The sequence below is a fragment of the Erythranthe guttata genome, chromosome 13, assembly GCF_056151865.1.
Source record: "Erythranthe guttata isolate IM_541 chromosome 13, IM_541, whole genome shotgun sequence".
NCBI classification, from domain to species: domain Eukaryota; kingdom Viridiplantae; phylum Streptophyta; class Magnoliopsida; order Lamiales; family Phrymaceae; genus Erythranthe; species Erythranthe guttata.
In genome coordinates this window covers 13,910,918-13,937,605 of record NC_142545.1, presented here as the reverse complement: position 1 = coordinate 13,937,605, position 26,688 = coordinate 13,910,918, and the positions used below count along the sequence as shown (strand labels likewise).

At 34.6% G+C, this 26,688-nt stretch overlaps 5 protein-coding genes across 5 annotated transcripts; 2 read left to right on the top strand and 3 right to left on the bottom strand.

The window, feature by feature from the left end:
• Positions 1-279: 279 nt before the first annotated feature.
• On the top strand, positions 280-4,174 carry DRP5A (Dynamin related protein 5A). Its single transcript, XM_012992337.2, has 8 exons — positions 280-759; positions 1,036-1,227; positions 1,338-1,544; positions 1,675-2,103; positions 2,210-2,437; positions 2,525-2,720; positions 3,012-3,693; positions 3,787-4,174. Exons 1-8 carry the CDS (start codon positions 370-372, stop codon positions 3,971-3,973), a joined length of 2,511 nt encoding a protein of 836 aa, XP_012847791.2. The 5' UTR covers positions 280-369; the 3' UTR covers positions 3,974-4,174.
• A 6,812-nt stretch (positions 4,175-10,986) lies between these two features.
• On the top strand, positions 10,987-12,186 carry LOC105968678 (VQ motif-containing protein). Its single transcript, XM_012993321.2, has one exon. It carries the CDS (start codon positions 11,255-11,257, stop codon positions 11,975-11,977), a length of 723 nt encoding a protein of 240 aa, XP_012848775.2. The 5' UTR covers positions 10,987-11,254; the 3' UTR covers positions 11,978-12,186.
• Positions 12,187-13,998: 1,812 nt separating this feature from the next.
• Positions 13,999-18,092, bottom strand: LOC105967721 (haloacid dehalogenase-like hydrolase family protein). The gene is made up of 12 exons (XM_012992339.2): positions 17,692-18,092; positions 17,435-17,571; positions 16,779-16,874; positions 16,576-16,695; positions 16,178-16,267; positions 15,939-16,091; positions 15,681-15,836; positions 14,979-15,125; positions 14,761-14,862; positions 14,568-14,677; positions 14,362-14,480; positions 13,999-14,243 (listed from the first exon to the last, which is right to left on the bottom strand). Exons 1-12 carry the CDS (start codon positions 17,924-17,926, stop codon positions 14,152-14,154), a joined length of 1,557 nt encoding a protein of 518 aa, XP_012847793.1. The 5' UTR covers positions 17,927-18,092; the 3' UTR covers positions 13,999-14,151.
• Positions 18,093-20,501: 2,409 nt separating this feature from the next.
• LOC105968414 (protein RALF-like 19) lies at positions 20,502-21,420 on the bottom strand. The gene has a single exon (XM_012993041.2). It carries the CDS (start codon positions 21,217-21,219, stop codon positions 20,854-20,856), a length of 366 nt encoding a protein of 121 aa, XP_012848495.2. The 5' UTR covers positions 21,220-21,420; the 3' UTR covers positions 20,502-20,853.
• Positions 21,421-23,793: 2,373 nt separating this feature from the next.
• On the bottom strand, positions 23,794-24,853 carry LOC105968688 (early nodulin-like protein 4). The gene is made up of 2 exons (XM_012993333.2): positions 24,519-24,853; positions 23,794-24,413 (listed from the first exon to the last, which is right to left on the bottom strand). The coding sequence occupies exons 1-2, from the start codon at positions 24,688-24,690 to the stop codon at positions 23,953-23,955; spliced, it is 633 nt and encodes a 210-aa protein (XP_012848787.2). The 5' UTR covers positions 24,691-24,853; the 3' UTR covers positions 23,794-23,952.
• Positions 24,854-26,688: the final 1,835 nt, after the last annotated feature.

Sequence of the window (26,688 nt, the reverse complement as noted above, 5' to 3'; positions counted from 1 at the left end):
ATTTATTTTTTGTTTTTTAATAATTATTTAAACTGGGAGGGGTGGTGTTTTTGTAATTTCAGAGCTTAGACCAAACGGTGTTAAGGTCAAATGTCTGACAACTAACATCGATGGCCACATTGATACAATTTTCAAGTACATGGGCAAATCGATGCAATCGAGAGTAGAATGAGTTAAAGTGATATCAAGACAAAGTACAAGGGGAAAATGGAATTAACCCTAAATCATAATAATAAATGTGATTTGCATGTATATTTTATTGGGCTTGACCCATTACGAGTGAAGGCCCATTAGATATCTCAACGGCTCTCTTAACAAATTCAAATTTGAATCTTCCATTTGTACCTCCTCTCTCTCTCTCTCTCTCCAATGGCGACCACCGGCAGCGGCGTTAACAGTGGAAGTACCACCGATTTCCTCAATACCCCCACTAAAACTCCGTCGGGCGAGAAATCAGCTTCTCGGAAACAGCACCGCCACCACCAACCAATGGACACTCTCGAGAAGGCCGCTTCCGAATTCAAAAAGAGATTTGAGGCCTACAACCGCCTGCAGGCCGCCGCCGTTGCATTTGGGGAGAAACTACCTATACCGGAGATCGTCGCAATTGGCGGCCAGTCCGATGGGAAGAGTTCACTGCTCGAAGCCCTACTAGGGTTTCGATTCAATGTGCGGGAAGTCGAAATGGGCACCCGACGCCCGCTCATTCTTCAGATGGTCCATGATTCCAATGCTCTCGAGCCCCAATGCCGTTTTCAGGTTCTCTATTTTATCTCTTCTGTTACTAAGTAGTATTGTAATTTGAAATAGTTACTACAATGGAGTATTATTTGAAATTTATAGTGAATTTCTAAATCGGGGTTTCGTACATGTAGCTCAGTTTTATAATTTGTAAAGGTTGAATTGTGGAGAAAAGTGAAATCTTGCTGTAATACTCAATTGCCTTTTTGTCTTCATTAATTTGGTTTTCGGGTTTTGGGTTTCGGTTTTTTTAATACACTGGATTCTGAATTTCTGATGTGATTAATTGAACAGGATGAGGATTCAGAAGAATACGGCACTGCCGTTGTATCGTCTACCGTAATTGCGGATACCATAAAATCTCGTACTGAAGCGCTTTTGAAGAAAACCAGAACTGCAGTTTCGCCTAAGCCCATTGTTATGAGAGCAGAGTATGCACACTGTCCTAATCTCACCATCATAGATACTCCGGGCTTTGTTCTCAAGGTATGCAGGGAAATTTGGACAATACTATGACTCGGTGAAAGATTCTTCAGTTTGTTGTTTGCTTTTCGCAATTTGGTTGGGAAATGAATTGAAATGTTGAAATGTAACAGGCAAAGAAAGGTGAACCCGAGAGTACACCGGAAGAAATTTTGTCTATGGTGAAGTCCTTAGCTAGTCCACCACATCGGATTCTTCTATTTCTTCAACAAAGTAGTGTTGAATGGTGCTCGTCTTTGTGGTTGGACGCTGTTCGTGAAATTGATCCATCCTTCAGACGAACAATCATTGTTGTCTCCAAATTCGACAACCGTCTTAAGGTAAGCTGATTGGTGTGCCTTATATTTTAGCATATTAGACTACTCGACTTGTGTTAATTATTTCTGGGGAAAAATACAGAAATTTGCTGACTTTAATAGCTGTGATAAATTAGAAGTTTATAATCTTCAGGAATTCGGTGACCGTTGGGAAGTGGATCGATATTTGAGTGCGAGTGGATACCTTGGAGAGAACACTCGGCCGTTTTTTGTTGCACTGCCAAAAGAAAGAAGCATAGTTTCTAACGACGAGTTCCGCAGGCAAATAGCCCAGGTAGATACAGAAGTAAATCGCCATTTACGTGACGGGGTTAAAGGTGGATATGATGAAGAAAAGTACAAATCCTACATAGGTTTTGGCTGTCTCAGAGATTATTTAGAATCCGAGCTCCAGAAGAAGTATAAAGAAGCTGCACCTGCCACATTGGCCTTACTAGAACAGCGCTGCGGCGAAATAACATCTCTTTTGACCCGAATGGAGAGCAAAATACAGGCAACTTCCGACGTTGCCTATCTTCGGAGATCAGCCATGTTGCATGCTGCTTCTCTCTGCAACCATCTGGTGCATATTTATATCTATATTTTAATTGAAAATATTTCATTTTATATGATGGTTTATTTGGATATATATGAAAGATTAACATAATGATACTTGTAATTGCTAAAAGGAAACACTTCTTGATGGAGCAGCAGATCCAGCACCTGAGCAATGGGGTAAAACAACCGAAGAGGAAAAACTGGAGAGCGGTATAGGTGGTTGGCCGGGTGTTACTACAGACACAAAGCCTCCCAATGCAACTCTCCGTCTTTATGGGGGCGCTGCATTTGAGAGAGTGGTGCACGAGTTTCGCTGTGCCACATACTCTGTGGAGTGCCCTGTGGTGTCGAGGGAAAAGGTACTTTTTCACCGAGGTGAACTTGTTTTTTTTTTCATTTTGAAATTTGGCTGATGTTTCGTTCTTTTTTACCCGATTATTTGACAGGTGGCCAATATCTTACTTGCACATGCTGGAAGAGGTGGGAGCAGAGGAATCGCAGAGGCTGCTGCCGAGATTGCACGTGCTGCAGCTAGGTCATGGCTTGCTCCTCTTCTTGACACAGCGTGTGACCGTCTTGCTTTTGTTCTGTGCAATCTATTTGATATTGCTATCGAGAGAAATCGCCATCTTCACATTGGATGTAAGTTCTAAAACCACCAAATTGTTTTCCTTCACTTTACAATTTCTAGAGAAAAAAAAAAAACAAGTCTTTTTCTCATGGTCGACCCACAAGGCGTAGTTTTACTACTATCATAACTTTCACATTCATCCACTCAGGTTTAATAAAGTTAGGATAATACCTGAATGTTAAATAAAGGTGACAAAATACGCAGATGGTCGTCTAGTTGAAAAGGTTATACAAATACCAATATTATTTAAAATGTTAGCATATTCACTTATTCTTTTATATTTTCTTATGATTGTATTGAAGATGGTCAGCAATCTGGAGACATGGATGGATTCGTAGCTTTTCATGCTGCATTGAGGCACTCTTACTACAGCTTCGTAAAGGATCTTTCTACACAGTGCAAACAAGTAGTTCGACACCACCTAGATTCCGTTACTAGCCCATACTCTCTTGTTTGCTACGAGAGCGACATGATATCAGGCAGTTTTAGTTCAAGTGTGAACTCAATTTTTCGAACAAACCAATCATTCGGTCTCGATCTATCCGATGGGGCCCGCATATCGCGCAAGGAAATCATTAGTGACCAAGAAAACATCCCCCCTGAAAAAAATGAAATAACTCCAGGAAAAGTAGCTGAATCGAGAGAAGCTCTCCGAGAATGCCAGATGACTGTGCCTGAAACCCCATCGCCAGATCAGCCATGTGATGGTAACTATGCGGTTAAGAAGGAACTGGGTAACTGTATCGAAGTTGGTGCAAGAAAACGCCATTCGAGAATTGCTGGCAATAACAGGAATTTGGATCATTTTAGGGCACAGAATGGGGGTGCCCTTCAATTTGGGGGTGGTGAGAATGTTGCTTCGAGATCTGGTTCGGCTTACACAGAGATATGTTCGTCTGCTGCACAACATTTTGCTCGAATACGTGAAGTTCTTGTCGAGAGGGGCGTGGCGTCTACTTTAAATTCTGGATTTTTGACACCATGGTATATACATATTTTTTCGTTCGTGCTTATTTATGTTAAATGATCGTGCTATTTAAATTTCTGATTATTACATTCCGTTTACTTGTGGTGCAGCCAAGAGCGGCTTAGTGTAGCACTTGGATTGGATTTGTTTGCTGTTACTGATGAGAGATTTATGGACATGTTCGTTGCTCCGGGTGCAGTTGATGTACTCGAGAGCGAGAGGCAGTCGCTCCAGAAACGTCAGAAAATACTTCATTCGTGCTTGAATGAGTTCAAAAATGTAGCTAGAGCACTTTGAAGAAACCCTCTGGTTGATTATTATATATATGCAACGCAATGCAGATTGGATTTGACGAGAGATTCTTCGAATATTCTTTGTTTTCACAACTGGTGAAAACATCAGATGCTCTAATGTGTTGATGATACATGCACACTTGTTGATTCATGGATTTTTTTTTTTTTTTTTTACCAGTTCTCTGAATATATCTTGTTGAATCAATTGCAGTGTGGTTCTGGATCTACAATGTTATTACAGAAGAACTGTTGTTTAAGGTTTTGCACATGTGTTAAAAAGGTTGATAAATGTGTATTGATTGCAAGAAAAGAGGATTTAATTTCCCTTTCAATTACTAGTTCTCTTACTATTTCTAGTTGTTATAACTAATATTTGATAAATTTCAATCAAAATAAAAAATAAAAAATAATAATGTTTGATAAAATTTAGGGTAAATTACAGCCAACACCCTGAGGTATGGTCAAATTATGAAGAAAAAAAACCCCTCAAGTTTAGGTGATTACAACCATCCCTTAACTATGAATCTTCTTAAACGTCTATCCTTACAGTGTCAAATTTAGTGGAATCTTCTAGATTATGTGGAATATTCTCAAGTTGTTACCTGTTCTACCCCATTCAAGCTCCATACTTTTGAACTAAGATGGTCATAAAATGTGTCTCTTGGCTTGTAAATATTAGATTGTGGTGAATCAGAAACTGCATTTTTGCACAAACCGAGTACAAACTAAAGAATATTCCACGAAATCTAAAAGATTATGCTGAATCTGACACCATAAAGGGTAGAGGTGTAAGAAGATTCATAGTTGAGGGGTGGTTGTAATTACCCAAACATGAGGGGGAGTTTCGTAGTTTGACATTACCTTAGGGGGGTTGGCCGTAATTTTCCCTAAATTTTATGAGTAATAAGGGGCAAATATGAAAGGAAAAAGAAATTAATCTAAGAGAGAATCTTTGAATCAGTTTTAAAAGTCAGCTTCTTAGCAAGTACTTGGTAGTACAATAGAGTTCTGACCTTCCTCATGTGTTACTGTTAATAATAATAATGTTTGATTAATTAATATGATTAATTCTCTAATATATATATGTGAGATATAAATGAAATCACCTTTGAATAAAGACTGACATCTATATATAATATTTATCAGGCGCATGCCTAGTGAGAACTGAGAACTATCCAAGAACTGAGTAATGAATATTATAACTTATAAGTTGTTGGATTTGATTAACAGCCTGTTTGGCTAAGCTTATAAGCTCCTAAAAACATCTTATAAGATGTTTAGGAGCTTATAAGTTATTAAAAGGTGTTTGGTAAAAAATTGTAAAAGATCTTATTTTTTCAAAAAATAAGCTGTTAGGGAGCTTATAAGATGTTTTTAAAAAAATATTCCTACCCCACATTTTTTCTTTAAGATCTTATTTGCTTCTTTACTAAAACACTTAAAATACAAAATTACCCTCAAATACTTTATTATATTACATGAATACTAATAATATTTATATTTTATCAAAACAACGTATTATTGTAATCAATATTAATAATTAGTTAAATATAATTATTGTTATTATCATAATAATTGTAAAAAAATATTCTCTATTTATATTTTATATGTATATGAAAATACACGAATATTCTTATTATCTCCATAATAAATTATATTTCTTTCATCTATAAAAAAAAATTATATTTCTTTTACAACTTTTATTCTATATTATTATATAATTTTATATTATTATTATTATTTGAAAAAATAATTTGTAAATATTATAATAATATTTTATGAACAAAAGTATTTGAGTCAAATAAGTTTAACAATTATACTGGCGTCATGTACTTTTTTGTCATTATAGCAATAAACAGACCTTTTATTTCCAAACACATGAACAACCTATAGAAACAAAAAGTAACTTATAAGCTACATATCCAAACACCTTAAAAAATAATTTTTAAAATAAGATCTAAGAGCTTATCAGCTCCCAAAACATCTTATCAGATGTAGGAGCTTATAAGATGTTTTAAATAAGCTTAGCCAAACGGGCTCTAAATTGTCCCATTCAACTTGTTTCTTGTAAGCTTAGGGAAATTTAATATTTTACATTTTCTTGGAACGTTTCAAAATAAAGGCTATATTTGAATGTTAATTAATTACTTTGGAAATTAGTTTCCTCATTTTAAATTAATAATGGAGTACCACTAGCTGCCAACAATTACTTATAAGTATACCACCTCAACAAAAAAATTCAGGTTTTAGTAAAATGTATTATTTAATATTAATATCTTCAGTACATTTTCTCAGATGAAGACAAATTACATTTGAAACCTACACTGAATGACCATCTTAATTAAATATTTCAAATGTCGGTGAAATGTATTATTTAGTATTAATATCTCCAATAAATTATAAGAATAATAAATTAATTTTGATGAATAATGAGAGTGGAATTAACAGTCACAAACTGGGAATTAAACGGCTGTGACGGTGAGATGTTAGGCCACCACCCAACCAGTCAGAGTGCAGAGTGGTCTGAAATTTCCTGGTTCCATTATTATTCAAAACTTTAATTAATATATTAATTACAAATCAATGTTTTCTCATCTAATTATATTTGTAATTATTATCTCAAACTTCAAGTCAAGCCGGCCAACTTAGTGCAATTTTCCTTTTCCATTTTAAAATAAGTTCTTTATCGAATTTGAAAATATGGTAAATTACAGCCACCCCTAAGTTAAGATGAGATTACGAAAAAACTACTCGTGTTTGGGTAATTACAAGTTTACAATCATCATCTTAATTACGAATCTTTTTACACGTTCAACTTTACGGTATCAAATTTAGTGGAATCTTCTAAATTATGTGGAATATTATCCAATTTGTAGCCGTTTTACCTCATTCGAGCTTCACAACTTGAAACAAGATAATCATAAGATGTGTCTCTTGGCTTGTTAATATCATATTGTGGTGCATCATAAACTGCATTTTTGCACAAAACAAGTACAAATTATAGAAGATTCCATGAAATTTAGAAGATTATGTTGAATTTGACACAACGAGGGTGAATGCGTAAGAAAATTCGTAGTTGAAGTGTGATTGTAATTATCCAAACAAGACCCTTCAAAATAAGTACGCATTACTAAAATATTATTAATTATGTATGTATAATCGTCATATTAATATATATAAGAAATTTTCGATATTCACCAAACTATATAGATAATAATATTAGATAATACTCCCTCTATTTCATTTTAAGTGTCACTTTAGCATAAAATTTTATTTTCGTATTAAGTGTCACTTTTTAAAATTGTACTTTAGGATAATTTGTTTTTTTCAACTTTACCCTACCAGTAATGAGGTACTAATAAAGAAGATATAAATCGCAAATATGGTAATTTTGTCAACTACGATTCTTTTTACCGCTGAAATCAATAGTACTCCCTCCTTCCCTCAATAGTTGTCACTTTTGTTAGTTGCACACATATTAAGAAACTCAATAAATATGCATAGATAGTAACAAAAATTATAGTAAATCACTAAAATGTCCATGCCATTAATTGATTTTTAAATAATTATATTTCAATTAATTATGAGTAAGAAAGGGCAAAATTGAAAAAATGCAATTAATTATTCATTGGAATAGTAAAATGACAAATAATTTGAAATATGAAAAAATGGCAAAAGTGACAAATATTAAGGGAAGGAGGGAGTATTTAATAAAATCTCTTCATTAGTGTACATTAACTTTAAAAGACACTTATTTTAAAACGGACGGAGTATTATGTTGATGTCGTGACGTTTGAAAACATAGGTTATTTATTACGGCTTGAAAAGACTCGTTATTTTGAGTGGAGTGAGTTAAGACAATAATGAAACCTACTTTGGTCGTGTTCTTTTCTTTTTTCTTTTTTAATTCTATAAGAGCATTCGATATACAGTTATACCTTTTTAAATTAATATAGATTTCATTTAGCATAATATTAAGTAATCGACAACAAAACTTATTAATTATTTAGTTTATAAATTAATTAAGTATTAGTTTATATGCCTATATTAGGCATCATTAATTAATAACACGAGTCACTTTAAATGGTTTTGAGTGGGGAACATGAGGCTATATCTATCATATTGTATTGTTGAAATTTTAAAAAGTAGATTCGAGAAAATAGATTATAATATTATATTTTTATTATTATTATATTATTATTATTATTATTATTATTATTATTATTATTATTATTATTATTATTATTATTATTATTATTATTATTATTATTATTATTATTATTATTATTATTATTATTATTATTATTATTATTATTATTATTATTATTATTATTATTATTATTATTATTATTATTATTATTATTATTATTATTATTATTATTATTATTATTATTATTATTATTATTATTATTATTATTATTATTATTATTATTATTATTATTATTATTATTATTATTATTATTATTATTATTATTATTATTATTATTATTATTATTATTATTATTAGTATAGGCTCTAATTGCAAATGAGAACATTGTAAGTATTTTTTTTGGCACTTATGTTCCCTACTTTATTTCGATTTATATTCCAATTTAATGGGAATTTGATTCTTTTATCAAATGTATTGGGGAATTTAATGAACAAAGAAACCTAATATATTCAGATACACGTCATAATCTTAAGCCATAAGTTTGAGAGCAAAAAATTATATTCTTTCTATTTATTTATTTATTTTACAACTCTTTCTATTCATATCTTAGGCCATATTGAAAGCAAAGATATATACTATACTCTTTTTATTCATTTAAAAACTATTTATTTGATCGATTCAGAATTGTGTCAACACTTTTTAGATCGATCTCATCGCATATGACTTGTTCAGTACTGTTTATAATTTTAGTATATTTTCTGACTTCCACCCAATACACTTATATGATTGCATGTTTTTTTAACAAAAAAAAGGGTACATTAACAAAAAAATAATATCCTGAACTAAGGTCTAATTACGGCGAAAACACCTTTCAAGTATATTCATAATTTATTATTAAAACACCAAATTTCTTAATAGAAATATGTATATCAATAATGCACTTAATAAGATAGCATATAGAGATAGTTGGCAAAATGCCATTTGTAGGACTATAGTGACAACTCCTTGTATCCCAACATGAAAGTTTTGACTTTTTTTTGGGTAATAATTCCTCTATTTGTATATAATTTGGAAATGTGAGTGTAAATTATTCCTTTATTTATGTATAATTTGGAAATGTGATTATAAATTATTAACGTTTTGGTAAATAATTGCAAAAAGAAATAGAAAGCAGTCTGTTTATAGATCCTTTAATAATTTTAGTTAATAGAGTATACTAAGTGTAGAAATTTCAGGTAATATGATTATCAAGTGAAACATGTCTAAAATTCTCAGACATATGCAAAAAATAATGGGTTTTTTGCAACAAAATAAATAAATACATTGCCAAAAGTAGTGTGGATGAAATACTGAATATGCATGCATTCATTAAAAAAAATATCGAGCATGTGTTTTAATATCAGTGGTGGAGCCAGAATTTTATGTGAAAGTACTAAATATACACTATTGTTAATCGGTAGGGAGTTGATATTAGTTTGATTTATTTAAGTTAGAGTAATATGACCCGTGCAAAGCATAGTTTAAACCGTTCAGATGATATATAAGTAAGTTTAGTTAATTAAAATATTTTTTGATAATTTACGACGATCAAAATAAATTAGCTTAAGTAACTTTTTTTGCAAAAAAATTAACCAAACTTTACTAATTTAAGCATTTAAAAAAAAACGTATATATTTTTACTTGCGGAAAAACTCGATGTTTCATATTTTTGCTATTTTTCTTTGTATACATATATGTTTAAGAAACTTGATTTATTTTTATTTTTTATTTATAATATAGGAATTCACAGCCAACTGTATATGTGCATTGGGTAAACCTACAATTTCGTATAATTGTCTGCAAACCGAGAGATGTAAACTTAATATTATTTCTATTTATTGTTGATGATATTTTATATGATGCCAAATGTTTTTTATTTAAAGTACAAATTTGAGAGTGGGTATTTTGCATAAGATGATGGATGGAATCAAATGTTGACATCCCAAATCCCAATCAGGGCTCTTAAGTCAATGCGCCAATTTTATCCAACTTGAAATTTCGAGTTTTGATGCTCTCTCTACCCCAAAAATTCGAAACCCCACTTATACCCTAGGTTTCATTTATGCGACACTCGATGAAATAAATCGAATGATTATGCACTATTGATCTCACATAATAATGCATACATGTGTATGTATATTTAGTGGATAATTATTTGTATAGATCAATAGTGTATAATTATACAATCTATTTCACCAGGTATAGCATCTCATAGATATATAACCTGTTTGTCTCCTGTCTCTTTCCTGATTACTAACAAAAAGAAATGGTTTTTAGCCGTCTACTTTTCTCCAACTTTTGGATTAATTCCGATGTGATATACATTTTTAATGTTTCCAAGTTAGCTAAATTCAAACTTCTTTTACTTTATATTCTTTTATAAAGATTTTAAAATGGAAAAAAAGAACTAAGAACATCTATTTTTTGTAAAGTAAAATAATTTCTTTTTACTAGAAGTATCTGAAATTCATTTGTGCAAGTATACAAACTGACTTGCATTAATTAAATTTGTAGGTTAAACTCAAGGTCGTCTTTGATATGATTAAGTATTTACTATTTATTATTAAACGTTGAATTAATATAAGAATGATTAAGGGCGATGTTTTGAAATGCTTTAAGTTTTTTTGAAAACTAAAGATTAATAATATCTGAATAATACTTTATTCTATCGAAATCTTATAAATAATTTAACAATTAAGTTGTTGCAAATTAAAAGTTTGAGTTACATATAGGAAAATATAATTTTTTTAAATTTTATTGGAAAAAAAAAACAAAAAAAATGTATTACATTACATCTTGTGATGAGAGAGAAAGAGAAGAAGAAGTCTAGTAAGAGAGAGAGAGAGAGTGAAGTCTAGAGAGAGAAAGTGTGGCTGAAAAAAGAGAGTCAGTATTATAACTTCACACCAAAACAAAAGCAAAACAAACCATCTTTTTCCCACTGTCATCAAAGCCTTGTTTTTCACTCATTCCTTCTCCTAAACTAACACACAACCTCTCTCTCTCTCTACTCTCTCTCTCTACTTTCTCTCTCTATCTGGTTATCGGAGGTGGTGGTGAGTTAATTCTTAATTATCTGCAAAAAAAAAAAAAAAAATGGAAATCAATTCATCACCAAGACCTAATAAAGAGAGAGAGAACCCAACTCCGGCGACCTCCCCCACCAGCAATGGCGGCGGCGGCGCCACCGGTAATGGATCGTCGCACCACCTGATATCCACCACCCCACCACTAACACCGAAGCCCATCTCCAGATCTAACGACAACAATCCTTACCCAACTACTTTTGTCCAAGCAGACACCACCACCTTCAAACAGGTGGTGCAGATGCTCACCGGCTCCTCCGAAACCGCCAAACTCGCCTCCAAGACCGAACCCCCTCCGCCGCCGCCGTCCTCCGCCACCGCAAGATGCGGCAACGGCAACGGCAGCGGAAGCATCCCGCCCATCAGGAGCACCGGGCAGAAGAAACAGGGGTTCAAGCTGTACGAGCGGCGGAACAGCCTGAAGAACGGGCTGATGATCAACACGCTGCTGACGGAATATTCGCAGAGCGCGGGCTTCTCGCCGCGCAAGCCGGAGATCCTGTCCCCGAGCATACTTGACTTCCCGTCGCTGGTGCTCAGCCCGATGACGCCGCTGAATGGGGACAATTTCAGCAACTCGTCGCCGTCGCCTCCGGTGGAGGAGGAGAGGGCGATTGCGGAGAAGAAGTTCTACTTCCACCCGTCGCCGAGGAGGACAAATGCCGCCGAGCCGCAGCTCTTGTCACTTTTTCCGATGACTTCGCCTCGTGTTACCGGTTCGTCTTCTTCTTGATTTTTGAGAGAGAGTACGAATTAATTAAATGTATGATTTTGATATATGATTTTGGAGTAAGCTAAGCTAAGGTAGCAATTAATCATGCTCCATTTGTACAATTAAAATATTTTTCTCTTCTTAATTATTATGTTTAGTTACAAAAAAGCCAAAACGAAAAAAAATAAAAAACAAAAAATAAAAAATCAAATTTCTGTTTCATTACATCATCTGCCATTGTTGGTCTTCTTCTTCGGACGATGCCTGCCTGAGTTCTTCTTCAATTAAAAAAAAAAAAGTAGAAAATAAAAAAGGTCCTTTTTTTTTGACAAGTTCGAGGTAATTAAGTTGGTTTTTTAATTTTTTTCTGGGAAGGAAGGAATCAAGAATAATTCAAGAAACGTCAAACCCACCATACGAATTGAATGATGATAATGTTGGGATCGAATTCGTATTCTGTGCAAATTTAAAATTTAAAAAAAAAACGTAAGTGGAGCTATACGTACTACTGCTGCTGTTGATTCTGAGTTGGTGTCGAGAATTCTTACATTCAAGTTTCATTAAATATCGTAGACTCCACATCCACATTATACCAATATATCACTTGATGTAATAAAAAAAATTAGGGTAAATTACGGTCACACCCTGATGTTTGGTTAAATTACGAAAAAAAACTCATGTTTGGGTATAATTACAATCACTTCCCTCAATTATGAGTCATCTCACACGTCCATTATATTCTTACGGTGTCAAATTCAACATAATTTCGTAGATACCGTAGAATGTTCTCCAGTTTGTACTCGTTTTGTGCAAAAATATAATTATCGATGCACTGTTAAGAGACATTTTTTTATTATCTTGTTTCAAAATGTTAAGCTGAAATGAATAATATTCCGCAAAAGTTGAATTGTAAGAAGATTAGGGGTTAACTGTAATCATCCAAAGATTAGCATAGATGGAAAAAAAAAAAGAGTTGGTTTAATTAGCAATAATTGGATAATGCCTATAAATACTGGGCTTCTCCCAATGAGAGAGTAGGCCTACAGGCTACACTTTTTATTTTCTTTATTTGTTTTTTCCCGATAAGTATTTGAATTCTTACTTCTTACCATTTAAAGTAATAATAAGTACTAAATAATTCACTGTTCAAAAAAAAAAAAAAAACTAAATAATTCAAATATATTAGTAGTACTAGTAGATATTGAAGTAAATTTTTGAACTGGTGTTATAAATGAATTAAATACTCTTTAATGTACTTCAACAAAACCATTTACATATTTCAAAAAAGAATTAAGTTCATTTTTCAGACATAAAATTAATCCGATGACGTGGCATCGTGCACGTTAAATTTCAACTAGTACTACTGATGTTTCGTCCTGCTGTTGACAAAACCTTTTTCTTTGACAGGGTTTTATCTGACTTTTATCATCCTAAAGTCATTGTCCCATTACCGGTTCATTTTTTTTTTAATAACTTTAGGGTAAATTACGACAGACACCCTGAGGTAAGACTAAATAACATAAAAACCTTTGGTACGGGTAATTACAAATGCCCCTGAGCTATTTCTCCGTCTTGCAATTACATCCTTACTGAGTTATGAGTAATGAAATCTTGAAGATTTCATAAACTAAATTGGATGGATGGGCGTAACATAAAAAATAAATAATATATAATATAATATAATGAAAACGAAGTGAGAGTGGATTGGAATTGACCCTAAAAGACTATTTCAAAATTTGAAAACAAAAAACAGGTCTCTCTCTCTCTAGACCAGCTAATGGAGGTGAAAACACAATCAAGAAAATGGTGGGGTGGGCACAAAGTGGAATGTATTATCAGTATTCAATTTCAAGTCAACGCAGCCATGGATATGATTATCTCATTGACTAAGACCAGACAAAAATCGAAACCCTTTTTTCTATTTCGAAATAAAGTAGCAATTATGCGACCCTTCGAATTATCTTTTAATTTCATTTTTTGGAATTACAAAAAAAAAAAAAAAAAAAAAACACACTTTAGAATTATCTATCTATCATGAATACTTTCAGACAAAAGAAAAAAAATCTTAATTCTGGGAATATTTTAAGCAATTAAACAAGTTTCGGACAAAAGTTCGCCTCGACAAAAGCGTGTCCGGTTTATTTATTTTTCATTTGATTCAGTTACATCGCCGTTTACAGAGACTAAATTCTTTATTAGATTTCTGAAAAGGACTTGATTGTCCGGAACTCGTTATTCTCCGGAAGAGGTCCATTTCCGGGGCGAACAGATATTATCACTTCTAAACCTGCATTTTAATGCATACACATGTAATAATTAAAACGAAAAGAAATGTCCTCAATTCGCAGATTAACAATTTATTGTCCGAATTTCGAAAAAATAAAAATTGAAGCGAGATAATTTACCTGCTGCTTTTGCAGCTGTAGCTTCTTGATACACATCTGTGACAAATAAAATCTCTGATGGATTATCGACTCCCAGAGACTCCGTTATTTCAATGTAGCTTTTCGTTTCTCTTTTGTTCCTGCATATTTCCGTAACTAGAAAATGAAAAACGAACAAAACCGAAAAAAAACGAGAAATTTTTTAATTGAAACAAATAGTGAATTACCCCACTGTAGTGTCGAAATATCCACACAAGTATTTTCGGAGGTCCCCATAACCTGTATTACCGAACAAGAGCTTTTGTGCCAACCTACTACCGCTCGAATATATGTATACCTAATCGAAGAAAAATAACGGAATTTTGTAGTCAACATGCTAATCAAGAATTTACGGAAAAAAAATTGAAAGTGACAAAAAACCTTAATTCCAAGAGCATTCCACTTTTCAAGAGCTTCAGGTACATCGTCATAAACGACTGCTTCGATTTCTTTACTTTGAAACCCTGTTCGCCATATATGCCCCTGAGGAACAGTTATAAACAATGTTCAAACATCGATCGTTCTTCCTAACAAAAACTGTGCTTGGAAAGAAATTACAAAAAAACGAAATAATAGTTATATAATTTTATTTTTCTTACCTGTAATTGTTTGAGGGAAGTAATTTTCCGGTCAGCTTTTATCATAGCGGCTACATTAGCAACCAAAGCTGCTATTACATCCTCTTTCTCTCCGTCTGAGGGAATAGGCACTGCTCCAACTACATTGTTTTCTATATCTTCTTCTACCTGCATTAAATTGTTGTACCTTTAGTGACCTTTAAACTAGGGGCGGAAATCCGAAGGATCGGATCCAAATAAGCACTTTCGGAAAATTTCCGATTTTTTTTGTAGCGAAAAACTTATTCCAATACCGTTCCAAAATAAAATCAGAAAGCGGAATTTAGGAAAATGTAATGAAAAAACTCTTTCCAGAATCGGAAATTTTCGAATCAGAATCGGCGGAATTCAGAATTTACAGAATTATTTTTGGAAATTAAAATTGGATAGGAAATTAGAATATCATATATATTCCAATTCCATGAAAAAAACCGGAAAATCGGAATCGGATTTTTGGGATTCGGGATAAAAAATCCCAAAATTGGAAAAATTCGGAGCGGAATCGGCGGCAATCAGAAATTCCTTTCTAATATCTGCCCCGACGTTCAACAACTTCTTACTCTGTCTAACTAGTATATCATAATATTTTATAGAAGCAAAAAAACAAGGGTTTTGCAAATAGACATACTATAAAAGTTTTGCTTCTGAAGCGATATTAAAATAAATAAATAAAAACTGACTGACTTGGGCTCGTAGTAACTTGATATCATCTTGAGTTTCTTTCGTTTCATATGTAAGTTCCAAATGCTTGCCCACACTATCACGAGCATATGGAAAGAGAACATCCGTAACAAACGATATCGGAGTGGTGGTTCCTTCAATGTCCAGTACAATGCAACGCTGCAATTAATTAATTTTATTTTAATGTACTTAAATAATACATAACAAGAGCTGCACGAAGAAATTGTAGCCCAGTGCGAAACAGCTATAAAAAAAACTTACTCGTGGTGGTTCCGTTCCGTTATTTAAAGCCCCTGCCTTTGCAGAAACTCCGGCTTTTCGAGTTTGGATTGCACCGTGAGAAGGTGTTGACCAGTCCAACCCTAATTGATGGAGTTTAATTGCGGCATCGAAGAGGTAGTGGTAGCATTCAGCCTGCACGATTTAGTTTGTGAATAAAAAAAAAGAAAAAAATTACAAACATAATTGATTAAGTACAAAATACATAATCGAGCACTTACCTGTGTTTTAGCACTGATCCATGAATCACCCCATATGTATATTCCATGGTTTCGAACAAGTACAGCTGTCGTTTTTGGATACGCTTTAATCTGCAAAACAAGGAGACCAACTCGATATTATAGTATTACATTGTCAATTATATTTCATTTAACAACCATTCCCCATTTCTCTGCAAATCATTACAGTCCAAACTAACTTCGAAATCCACAATTTCCAATGAATCAAACTATGGCCATAGTTACTTTCAAAGATCCCCGGTTCAAAATTTGCCTCAATTTTGAAATAAAGCAGGAGCCCTTCTTTGCAATATTGAATTCTACCCTTATCGGGCTATGGTTTGTAATAATTAAAAAACTACTTATATGCGCAAATGCTAAAAAAAAGGAAGAAAACTCACTGCTTGAGCAAGAGATTCGGTGAGCTCTCTTTCATGAGCAGTATTTTCGATGATCGGAACCACAAGTTCATCATAGTAACCATGTCCTTTAATTCCTTTAATCATTTCCATATGGGTAATCTGTAAAATGAAGAAAAATAAGGAGCATATTCATTAAAGATTGCATTTTTTTGTTATAGAACCATAAATGTCGACACTCGTACCCGAAATTCTTTTGATGAAGGATTAATCATTGTTACGATGCAAGATTCCATTCCGTGGCTGTGGATGACTGCACCAGCATTACACATTTCATATGCCTGCATGATATTTACCCTTTGTGTCATAGAAAATTCAAAAAATAGAGGGACTCATCCTATATCACAGTATATTTTGAAAAGTACGCTCGGTACTGCATAAATAGTTAAACCCAAAATTTTCTTCAAATACTTTTTCAACTGAGGATCGAGTGCTTCTTTTTATGATAGAAGTGTACAGATCGGTAGAAAAAAACAGAGCGAGCGTAATATCATAATACAGGAGCTTAAAACTAACCCTATGTATATGCAGATACATATCATTTGGTTCGTCATATTAGAAAATATATATCCAAAGCTCGAGTGAAAAAAACATCATTATCGACCCCACAAACAAGATCAAGCTTCAAGAAAGAGTACACACTCGGAGAAACATGAATTCGTATCGAATAGATTGATCAGCTTATGTTTCTCTCTACTTATTGACATATGACCAATCAAGACAGTGACAAACAACAAAACACAATAACACAACAACACAATAACACAACAACTACGCAAATATTTAAGCTTTTGAAGTTGATTGATCAAATTAAAAGTTTTCAGAAGCCAAATTTTATTACCTTCAAGAACAGGGGGCCGCAATCAGAACATTTGGGGGGCTTATACGGCCATGGCTTTGCAATTGGCTCAAACAACACAGAACCACTGGGGGATAATACATACATATCATCCTCCATCATCCTTTCCTTCTGCACACCTGCAAAAAAGGGAAAAGAAAAAAAAAACAGAAGCCCAGGTAAAATCAAATCATAAAAAAAGAATCTTGAACCAGAAACACCACACAGGCATTTTTACGAACACAAGATATACATGTTACCTGAGGGGGACATGACGATAAGCTGTTGGGGTTTGGGAATGGAATCATCGTGGACTTTGATGGTGATGCTGCCGCCGGTGCCGGAAACCCAACCCAGATGGTAGAATTGACGGCAGAGCTCCGAAATCAGGGATTTGGTTTCTCTGACTCTGCTGCCGTCCAAATACGCCTGAGAAGTGGTGCCCATTTTCACGGCTCCGTTTATGGCAAGTGGGGCTGCCGAGGCTGCAGCCATGGAGAGCTGTATGTATAGAGGTGTGCGTGGGGGTGTGTGTATTTGGGGTGGGTGTGGACGGGGGGTCACGCTCAATTGATGCTTTCTGAATTTTCTAGAGTTTTTTATAATTTGGGGAATTTATTCATTTTCAGCTTTTGTTTGATTATTTGATTGGGTCGCACGTGCGGATTTCTGGGAGACGTGCTGTGTTTATTGCAGGATTTTAATTTACCATTTTTTTTTTTTAATTTACCAAATCTTAGTTCTTGAAAATTTTAAAGTGTAGACATGGCTTGTGTTACAGGGGTTAATTTATCACCGAAATTTTCCCTTGTACGGCCTGATTTGCCCACCAAACCAGTCAGCCTTCCTCACGATTTTCTTCGCACAAACGCACACAAACACCGAGTCTTTTGAACCACGTAAACGAACACAAGAGTATGCAGCGGAAAACAAACACACAAGCACGTTTACGGGCAATGCCCAACCTTTATATTAATTCCCACAACGAATACAAAGGAGACTAAGGTGCACACACAAAATCCTCACTCAGAATTGCCCAACAATTGCAATCTGAACTCTCATATGCTAGATGATGCTAGATGCCTCGGATTTGTGCACTCATAGCCAAATAAATACAAGGAAAAGGTAGTTTTCACACAAAACTACCTAAGGACACATGGCAGCATACAAACATGACACTTGGCTAACTATTACAAGTAATAAGGGGCAGTTTTCTTGCATTTCCAGGCCTCAACCGCTCCATAACTGCCCTCAAATCCGCCCCTAAGGCTGATTTTCGAAGCCCAAGTTGACCGGGCGCGCCCGTGCGCGCCGAACGGCCCAAACAGCCCGGCCGGTTGCTAGGCAGCCCATCTGCCTTGCCTTTTCCGCACGTCTGCTCGCCTTTACCGATTACTTGCCAGTTCTTTGCCCACACGGTCATCGGCACGCCCGCTCATCGGGCTGCCTTGCTTGCCTTGCCAATTTTGCCCACACTTGTCAAGTCGTGGTCGATTTCCCTCGAACGTTCGTTTGCCCACGTTATCGGCCACATGCCGATTATTGCCCACGCTTTGTCCGTCTTTGCTGCCGAGCAACGCCCGTGCCAGCCACAAGTACTTTCGATCACCGTTCCCACTTGAATCAAGCCGATCCTTGCTTTTCTCGGCCAAGCACCCCAAATGCTTGCCGATCACTCGACCACTCATTGGCCGATTGTGTGGCTGCCTTGTGCCAATCCCCACTTGGCACCATTTATCGGTCATGACTCGGCCACACTCGAGTCATTACCGATATCACCGATTAAGGGGGTAACAGCTTGGCTGGGCTGGTCAAAAGGGAAATTATATGGGAACCAATAAAAAGAAGATTATATTTCTCTTTTATTCTATATTATCTTCTTTGCTTGCAAGTTTAGCTCTCATTTGATTACATGGATCAGTTTATGTAGGGATATAAATCCGACAAATCGAATCGGAATCAGCAAATTTTCAAAAAGTGGAAAACTAGTTTCAATTGCGTTTAAAAAAAAATCAGAATTTCGAAAATTAGAATGAAAAAACTTGTTTCAAAATTTGAAATTTTTGAATAAGAATAGGCGAAAGTTCTATTTTTTGGTCACCTAAAATATGAAAGACACAATTATATTTGTATTTTTAAGTGTTATACTCGGATTTTTTTTTTTATGGAATTTTCACATTATTTTCATAACTTAAAATTGGATCGAAAATCAGAATCTCGTATAAATTTCACTTGCGATCCAAGTAATTTTGGAAAAATCGGAACTCGATTTTTGAAATTCGGATTGCTGATCAAGACCTTTGAACAAATGACGATTCAAAAGGTCAATTGTAATTTGTGGAGTATAACAGCCATATTTTAATATGTAAAAACGCTATGCTGCACGGACACTTCTAGAAGGTGAAGAGTTCCCGTATTCGATACTTGGACATTCGGATACGTTCGGACACGACTCAAACACCCGTGTTGGGACGTGTCGTAATTTTGCTAAAAGTAGAACATCCGTATCGGGTAGTATCTGTATTTTTAAAAAAGTTAGAACACGACTTTTATGTTTTAAGAGAAAGCCCTAATAAAAAGAATACGCATTTTAATTTTTTTGTAATACAAATTTTTTCTATCTTCTTTGAGAGTCCACCAAAAAGTCCAAAACTCTAGCGGCGACGGTGAGTGGCTAGCGACGACGACCAAGAATACGAGCATCAAGGGCGAGCGGTTCTCTTATGCGATTTGACGACTTATAAATATTTTTTTACAATTTAAAAATGTACCACTATATTTTTGTAATTTAATAATATACCCTATATTTTTCGTATTTACGCGTATCCCCGAGTGTCCGTATCCTAGCTTTTTGGAAATGTTGTATCAACGTGTCTGTATCCGCGTATCGCCGTGTTCCCATATCCGTACCCGTGCAATGTAATTATAAAAGTGTAGTTATGTTATTTTAATTAAAAGCCATAAATAATTACTTATATTATTCTATTGTTTGACAATTAATATATACGTAATTTACATTACGCATTTATTTTCCCCAAAATTTTCCTAAACATCAAAGTAACAAAAAAAGTTACAACAAACAAATAATTGAATATACATATACAACATAATAGTATTTATATATATCTCGAATTGATCAAAACTAGTGGCAATTTGCCAATAGCATTAAGCAGCAATACAAACTGTGACATCAAAAACATTAGTATTTTCTCAGTTCTACCATTTCAAATCGATCAACTCAATATACAAAAACAAAATAAATATATAAAAAACACATAAAATTTCCAAAAAAAAAAAAAAAAAACCAGAAGAAAAAAAATAAATAAAAAAAAATCCCTTATTATTCATTCAACCTCTCCGCCACAGCAAACCACCCATCCCACGGTTATAAATCGACGCCGGCAAATTAATCAAGCGCGTGATCAACGGTTGTTTCTAGCGCACCTGGTGGCTCTGGTGCAGCCGCGTTTGTAGGGGTGGGCGGCCTGGTGGCCGCGGCAGTTGTAGTACGAGTGGCCCCGCTTGTTGCACGGCACGTTGTTCCTCCTCAGCGCGGCGTAGCTGATGTGGCCGCGGTGGCGGCCCCACAGCTGGCGTCGGGCGCTTTCCGATTCCATCATGAGCTCCTCGTCGAAGTCGAGCGCGTCCGCCACCATGCCGTGGCCGTCCGGTTCGCCAATCAAACCCACGTCCATTGTGTAGTCGTCGTCCGCACGCGCGGCCATGGCCATGGCGGCCACGGCAACCACGAGGACGAGCAGAGCCAATCGGAAAGCCATCGCCGCCATTAATCGTGGAGTTTGTTCGGAAAGTGAAAACCAAAACAACCGTAGATTAATGAAGTTGCGAAGATGGCCTTTGTGTGATTTTATATTTTTTTTTTTTGTGTGTTTTTTCTTCTTTTTTTCCCTCAGCCCGCCGCGTAAGCTCGCAGGGTGAGAAAAAATTACTTATTATTATTACTATTATTATTTTTTTTGTTTAGGTGGAGGAGTGGAAATAAGGAGAGGAATAAGAGAATTTGAATGGTGAGTTTGCTGAAAATTAGGTTCCGGTTTTTGCTCTTTGTTTTCTTGGTTATGGGGCTTGGAGCAAATATTGGATTGTCTATGGCTATTTTCTGCATATTTCTGTTATATACATTGTGTGATTCCCAACAAATATATTATTTGTAGATAGTAAAAATAATTAATATTTACAATAGAAATTAGAAATATATATATTTTTAAACCCATTTACCACGTGCAACACAAGAGAAACAAGATAGTTTAGTTATTTACAGTTGAAAAATCACATTAGAAAATGTATGACCATATTTCAAATGTTATAATTAAATCATCTAGTTGTTCTAAGGGTACACTTTGGAGGTCAAGGTATATACATGCATGCAGTTGGAATTACTAGGGATGGCAATTTAATCCGTGTCATTGAAAATTAGCTGCACTCTATCTTGGATTTGCCGGGTAATCCCCGCCCTGTTTACTAATGGGGAGTAAATGGGGCGGATGTGGGTTTTAAAATATTCACTCGCAACACATACGAAAGCGGGTATGGGTTTAATTTTGAATATATACACTTGTATCCATCCCCTATCCAACTCGCTTACATATTTTTATTAATTTTATAACTTTTATATTATAAAAGTATTGTTTTTAAGAGATATTTTAAATAAAAAATTATAAATTTAGTTTTTTTTTTACGAGTATTGGGCGGGGTCGGTACCCGCGGGCTTTAAACGGGCGGGGCAGGTATAACAAAATTACATCCGAAACGTGTGCGCGGCAGGGGATTTGCTAGCGTGGCGGGTGCCGCAGGTTTTCAAAAATCCGCTCCGTACCTGCCCCATGGCCATTCCTAGGAATCACACCATGTCATCACCAAGAGTTTAAAAGCTTACAGGTTGAAAAGAAAGAAAAAAAAAAATAATCTTGAGAAGGGATGTTCTTGAGAAATTGGGGAGCCTAGGCGAGTTTTAAAATTTACCGAAAATGATTCCCCGCTATACAATGTGTGCATAAATTTGCTCTTACGAACACAACTGGACTAGAATTTTTTGTCGAGCCCCGAAGTTTTCTTTAGGTACTCATAAAAATAGAATTAAACAAAAAATAAGTGAGAAAAATTGTTTAAATATAGTAAAATAAATTATTTATGAAATAACGATGATTATTTATGTCTTCTAACTCTATATTATATATTATTGATATGCTTAATTGGGCCAGTCCAACAACCTTACAATCTCTCTATATACTGGGTTACGAGCCCGATTTAGAAGAACATTATTACGAAACTTCAATCACCTTCAAATAAGGTTTGAGCCCAATAAACCGCAACCCAATCGACAAGGTATAAATAACGATATAATTCATTTATTAAAAATACACCCTATTATCTGAACAATTCTACAATTCGTATCCTCTCAACTATTTCTATTATCCGCACGTCTGACTTGAACGTTGGAGGGGTTTCTGCCGGATCAACTCCCGCCCTATTTCACGTGTTCTCTGTTCACAGGTATCTCAGAACCATCTACCTCATGAGCCAATAATCTACTTTGCACTCCTAACTCACCCTACCTCATTTATTTAAGGTGATCTATTTCTAGCATCATCAGTTATCTAAAATATATAACGTAAGATCTTACTTTTTGAAATAAGATATAATATTTTATAATTTTCAAAAAGGATTTGTACAAAGGCATAGTAACTATTGAATTTTTTAAATAAATATAATTCAGCATTAAGTTGCCAGTCAATTTAAATTATCTTACTCATATAAGTAACTGATGACCTAATTCTTATGCTGAATAATTAATTCCCCCATTATCTGGCCTCTGCCCATAAATTAAAACAACATTCAACGCATTTTAATTTTCCTTTTTGTCTTTAATTTACATTTATGAGTACTAATTACTAAATTGAACGGATCATTTCTTGTGTTATGGTTTTATTACAAAAAACCCCATCATGTTTGGATAATTACAATCACTCCCTCAAGTTTTATTATTTTTTTTCTACTAATTTTTTGATTATGTTTTTTCTATTTTATATAGAAATGAGTTGTTTACTGCTTTAATTTCTTTGTTATTTCATTTTCTTTGTTAATGACATCTTTATATATTTTAAAAAAATTCTTTGTATTTGTTATATACTAATTCTCTAATTTTCGCTTTTGAAATGCTATATCACGTGCTACACACGAGGAAAATGCCAGTTGCAAGAAAACAAATACCATAATAAGACCTAACAAATATTCCAATATTCATGTAACAATTAATGTATATTAAATATCAAATTCATTGGTGTATTATCTAATATTTTACTTTATAAATATAAATATAAATGAAATAGGTACAATAGTAATTCATAAAATGCCAATTAAATATCAAACAGAAAGTAATAGGACAAACTATTCCAACAATACACCAGAAAAAAAAAGAAAAAAAAAAAGAAATCCCTACTAAAAAATTAAATAAAAATAATTAAAAAAGGGAATTTTTGAACAACCTAAACAAAAAACATTTAAAGAGAAACAATAAATCCACCACCGCACACACTCAAGACAAGCGAAACTGTCAACACCAACGCAACAGATGGATTCCACGCCGGCGCTGCAAGAGAGCGGCGGTGTGGATGCGGCGCTTCTCCACCAGCGTCCGCCGGTGTAGAACTCGCCGACGGGCCGTCGCCGGATTCTGGAGCCGGACCCTCAGCAGGCGGAAGTGCCGGAGACGGCGCCGGAGATGGAGCCTTCGGCGGAGAAGGGTGGTTCCTGACGGCCATGACGACGACGATCAGCTTCTGGCCGGCGGCGCAGTTGGATTTGTTGCCGCTGATGAAGAACACCGGCCCGGATCGATCGAACTTGTAGACGGAGTTTCCGTCGTCGAGTTTCAGTTTAGGGTTTCCGGTGTTGCAGTTGTCGTAATCGGATTTGTTGTTCACCACCACCACCGAATCTGATTCTTTCTTGTATTTGAACACTAAAACAAAAAAAACATCAGTTTCGATACAATCAAATGTTGTAGAAACAAAAAATAAAAGCACGTGTCTATATATATATATATATATATATATATAATACTTACAGAGGGTGTCGTTGACTTGAAATCTCAGCCGTTCAGCCCAGTGATTGTAGTTTTCGGAGGGGTTGACCACCCAGCCATTCTTGCCGCCGACGGTGAGTTGATGAGCACGTGAAGAGCACGTGATCAGAGCAGAAAACAACACAAGGAATAAGTAATAAACACGATCCGCCATAGTAAACTTATAATGTTAGAATTTTTACAGAAACTGCAGATGTTTTATAGAGAGAGAGAGAGAGAGAGAGAGAGAGAGAGAGAGAGAGAGGGGTATGGAAGAAAGGGGGGTGGAAATGGGAAAATATATAGGAGAATTAAGGGAGAGATTACCGTTGCAAAATACACTAGAGAAAGTAATAAATCAGGGCAATAAAGTTTCACGTATCGAAAATTAAATTCAGGTTTACCCGTATTCAACATTCCTGCTGGAATGGTAGTGTACACGTGGCGACCATATAGAGACTCAACGGTCAATGAAATATTTTAGGGTAAATTACACATATCTACCCTATGGTTTGGAAAATTACACAAACCTACCTTAAGGTTTGATATTAGTTGAAAGTTAATCCGTTTTGACAATGGACTTATTTTAATTTCGATTTTTAAGTCCGACCAAATATTTAATAAATTACAATTGTATTCTCCAAGTTTAGGTATAATTTACATATAAACTCTTTATATTTGAAAAATAATATTAACTTAATACTTAATTTAAACTTATTAAATATTTTTTGTATTTTTGCTAAAATATTATGAACAAATAATATTATCAATATATAGCAAATAAACGATCAAATATGATTAAATTTTAGTTGATAATAAACTTCGAGGGAAGTTCGGGTAAGCTTAAAAACTAAATCTTCGTTTTTCACCAACAATAATGAAAAAGTTCTCAAGAGAATAGAAACGCAACGACCAGGTGAAGATATCACTGTGCTAGATGAACAAGAGTGCAATACTATAATGTGCGGTAAAAGGAATTGTAATTTTATTATTTTTAAAAAACGAGGGATCTTTATATAATTATATATAATCTCAGAGGAGGAGAATATAATTTACTCATCACTATTAGCTGTAGAATGTAATTTACTGCCTATTAGCTGTCATTTTCTCGCAACTTCCTTAAATGGGTGATTGGCATTTTACACCCTCAAATTAGATGTCGTTGACATATTGTACCCTTAAATTGCAAAAATAGTAGAATGCACCCTCCAATTACATATTACTTGGCAAAGTGCACCCTGGTTCAATTTTTGGCTAAAATTATGACCGGCTTCCTACTTGTGAGATTGAAGAGGAAAATTATTGGATCACATTCACATTTTTATGAATTGATGAAAATTAAATACGAAAATATTTCCATGTTTTCAAAAACTGTTTGTACATCAATCGAAATTATGTTTGAAATTCTAATTTCCGATCCAATACTCTCATAGTTTCATACAAAAATAGTCGATTTAATATCTCAACTTTCTCTTCTGTCATTTACAGTGGTTTCAACTTTCAAGTCCACCATCGAGTAGAGGTTTCTATGTTATATTTGTACATCATTAATCCTTAAGCCCCATCACCGTGGCTTCATTAGAAGACCAGCATGAAAACCACTCGATATAAACAACTATATAAACATGAAAACCCCTCTGTATAAACAACTATATAAACATGAAACCACTATATATACACAACTATATAAACATCGAAAACCACTATGAATTTATCAGAAAGCACTATGAAATTAACGCGAAATTCAAACAAAATCCACTATAAAGTATCGAAAACCACTATGAGATCCACAAGATTGATGATGACTAAAACCAACCAAAACACGTCCTTCTTCTCCCGTGCAAGTAGTGGAATTTAACCTAAATTATAACAAGCTCTCCAACCAGATCTGTAAACGCTCCTCTATCCCAGCCCCCGTTCGTCCCTCTGTGACGCGGATCAAGAAGAAGAAATTAAAAGAATGGCTTCTAGGAATTTCTCATGGTTTTTTAACACTGCAAAACTTTTCGATAAAACCTTGATTTTGACAGTTGTTGCTCAAAAGAAAGCCAAGAAACCGTAGGGCGGTGCTGCCACGCTTCTGTCACCAGTGGCGGGTCTTTGAAGAAATTGAATAATCAACGATTCAATTTCACGCCATTTGGTTTGTCTTCGATTTTAATTTTTAATCGCT